The sequence below is a fragment of the Austrofundulus limnaeus genome, unplaced genomic scaffold (genome assembly GCF_001266775.1).
Source record: "Austrofundulus limnaeus strain Quisiro unplaced genomic scaffold, Austrofundulus_limnaeus-1.0 Scaffold557, whole genome shotgun sequence".
Taxonomy (NCBI): Eukaryota; Metazoa; Chordata; class Actinopteri; order Cyprinodontiformes; family Rivulidae; genus Austrofundulus; species Austrofundulus limnaeus.
In genome coordinates this window covers 118,235-121,409 of record NW_013952959.1, presented here as the reverse complement: position 1 = coordinate 121,409, position 3,175 = coordinate 118,235, and the positions used below count along the sequence as shown (strand labels likewise).

General features: G+C 36.7%; 1 protein-coding gene across 1 annotated transcript in view; it reads left to right on the top strand.

Annotated features, from left to right (window-relative positions):
- Positions 1–1,301: 1,301 nt before the first annotated feature.
- lgals8a (galectin 8a) overlaps positions 1,302–3,175 on the top strand; it is a 4,911-nt gene continuing 3,037 nt past the window's right edge. Inside the window, exons 1-3 of the mRNA XM_014026482.1 lie at positions 1,302–1,398; positions 2,215–2,303; positions 2,376–2,583. Of these exons, the coding sequence (XP_013881936.1) occupies positions 1,360–1,398; positions 2,215–2,303; positions 2,376–2,583 (336 nt within the window). The 5' untranslated portion in view covers positions 1,302–1,359. The remainder of the gene's footprint in view (positions 1,399–2,214; positions 2,304–2,375; positions 2,584–3,175) is intronic.

Below are 3,175 nucleotides of genomic sequence, written 5' to 3'. Positions count from 1 at the left end.
ACGTGAACGATGGCCATGTTATGTGGGTATGAGTCACCTGTGAACCATGGCCATGTGATGTGAGTATCAGTCACCTGGAGGCAGGACTCAAAAGCCTGAATTTTGCCTGAAACTCTCAGACTGAAGAAGTCTCTTGGAAGAGAGATGAAACGTTTCATTAAAGAAGAACCCGTCCAGAGGACCTATACAATTTTTTTTCCCTTATCAGCAAAGGGTTGTTTTTTAAGCTAAATACAATTTTTTTTAGCTATTACAGCTTATGTCAGCTAAACACAGCCAACCTCCTTATGCATCTTTACATTAATTAAAATGTTTCCAGCTACTTTTTAGGGTTTCTTTTAACCTTAAGCTATTTTACTACAAATGATCACTTTTTAGTAGTTTTATGGGTTTGTTTCAGCTGATTTTGAATTTTTTTACAATCATTTCACCATCTGTGCTACTTTCAACTTGACTCTGCTACCTTTAGTTTTTTATGCTATTTTTTGCTTTTTGCTTCTATATCAGCTAAAATTCTGCTTCTTTCTGCTTTTTCTCTGCTATTTACTATTTTTTTTTGTAATTCTTTCTTCTACTTTGTGCCTCTTATACTTCCTACAGTTGCTTTCTGCATTATTCAGCTATTTGCTTTTGATATGAGCTAAAAATTAATATATTGGTAGCTGAGACTTTAGACCATCATAAATACCAGCCAAAATAAAAATCCAAGATGGCCACCAAAGCTAGTTTTAAGACTTTTACTAAGACAATGTTTGAGATATTGACATGAAAACTGATGTACTGGTAGCCGAGAGCAAGTGTCACATGTTAAAGCCTCAAAAAAATTCAACAATTGTAGCCGAAGCTATTTTGGCTACTTTTTCCCCATTGGAAATGAAAGGAGCTTTTTTTGAACTTCCTTGAATTTCTTCATGATTTTTCTAAATCTTTGCTGAACCTCACACAACATCTTCTGGTTTTGCTCCTATTAAATTCCTTGTGACAATTTTAGCTACTTTCTGGCTAGTTTTAGCTTTTTTCCTAGTATTTTAGATATATGTCTGTCCTTTTCTGGCGTTCTTCTGCTATAGTTTACTTTTTTGTAATTCTGCTATTTTAGCTTTTTATGCTAATTCAGCTATATTTTTACTCCTTTTTATTAATTTTCTACTTCTTTTTTTCAGCTTTCCAAGTTTAACTTACAATAATACTTTTGCTTTTGAACACGTTCAGCTCAATTTCAGCTTCTTCGACTGATTTCAGCTCAAGTGTTTTTCCTCTAGTTTTAACTGTGTTCCGGGTTCTCTGACGTCACTTCCGTTGAACATCGGACAAGGAAGTAAACAAACAGCAGCAGGTCTTCAATTATTCAGGAACACAATGGCTGTTTTCAACCCGAGACAAATGTTTTCGAACCCGGTAAGAGTCTAATTTTATACTTTTTTTCATTGGTTTGGACTCAGTTTAACTTTAGTTTGAAAATCTTTCATTTATTGGTTGTTTTTTTAAAACCGATGTTTTTATGGAGTTAGCTGGTTAGCCTAACTGGGCTAAACTCCCAGTGTTTAAAGTTAAATTAACTTTAAACAAACTTTACTTTTCCTTCATTTGAATCTTAACTTTAGCTATCGCTGTGACAGAATCTTGTTTTTGTCTTTGCTTGAAACTAGTTTATCTTTCTGCTCACGAAAGTGGTTAAAATAAATAAAGTGTTTGTCAGGTCAATTATTGTTGTAAAGCTGTAAAGTTGATGACGTCATCTACATATTTATATTCAAAGATTAATTAAATCTTGGACTTTCTGTACCAGAATGACTTCAGAGGCGTGTTTGATAATGAAGCCACTTAAATTTGACCTTTAAATAAATCATAACAAGCTGAAGTCCTGCCAGGTGAGGGAAGGATGATGATGATGATGATGATGATGATGATGCATCTCAGATCCTGTTTTACTGCATTTTGATCCTCGTAAAGAAAACACCCCATCTGCTGAGGAAACCTCTTTAGGCCTGAAACCTTTTATTTTTTTCCTCTTTACTTTTTCTAGCTCTATTTTATGACATTCTGCTCACTGTCCTCAGACATGTCACATTTTTACTTCAAAGGTTTTAGTTTTTACTTTGTTGGTGTAGAATTACAACACGATGCTTCAGGTCTGCTTTTGTTTATGTAACTAAATTAGAAGTTTTTTGTTTTCTGAGAGTTTAACAAACGATCTGATTTGTCTGTCTGCAGACACTGCCGTTTGTCGGGACTATTCTGGGCGGTTTGGTACCGGGAGAGATGGTTCTCGTCCAGGGATCTGTGCCGCCCGACGCTGACCGGTGAGCTTCTCAAACATTCAGAATCGCGCTGCGGTCTGTGTGAGGCTAACCGCCTCCTCGGGCCTCCTGCAGGTTCCAGATAGACTTCACCTGCGGCAGCAGCACCAAGCCGCGCGCAGACGTGGCGTTCCACTTCAACCCGAGGTTCAACAAGAAGTGCGTCGTCTGTAACTCGCTGCAGAACGAGCGCTGGGGCCGGGAGGAGATCCTCCACAGGATGCCCTTCAAGGTCGGAGCTGCGTTTGAGCTCGTCTTTCTGGTGCTGAAGGACTGCTTCAAGGTGAGACGGGCCGACCGTAGCCCACTCTGACTGTAACCTGCTAGTTAATTTAATCAAAGTAAAGATTTGACTCAATCAGAACTTTTCTTATTCCTACAGTAATCACTCATTTATCCAGTTCATTAAAGAGGTTTCACAGAAAACTGGATAAATTCTGGACTTTTTGTTTAGTTTTATTGTGAAATTCATAGAAAATAATAGCATTACAAAGTAAGAAAGAGGAAAAGATGATTCTGTAAAACTGATTACTGAGAGCTGAAAATGAGTTGTTTAAAGGATCAGAAAAAAATTAACTAAAGTTCAGACTAGCAAAACAGAAGCTATGTCTTCAAACAAACATCTTTCAGCTGTTTAACTTTAGTTCTTTAGCTTTTTTAAAAGGATCCCTGATTAGTTGTAACATTAGACTTTATTTGATAAACATATATTTTAACTAAAATAAAGTGTAAAAATACTGTAGGATGTTCAGTTTTGTACATTTTTAATAATATATTTTAACACGGACGGAGCCATTTTATTTACACACAAAGCATTCTGGGTAAATGATGACATGGATAGGTCCTCGGTGCGAGGCTGCTAGCGAGCTATATCC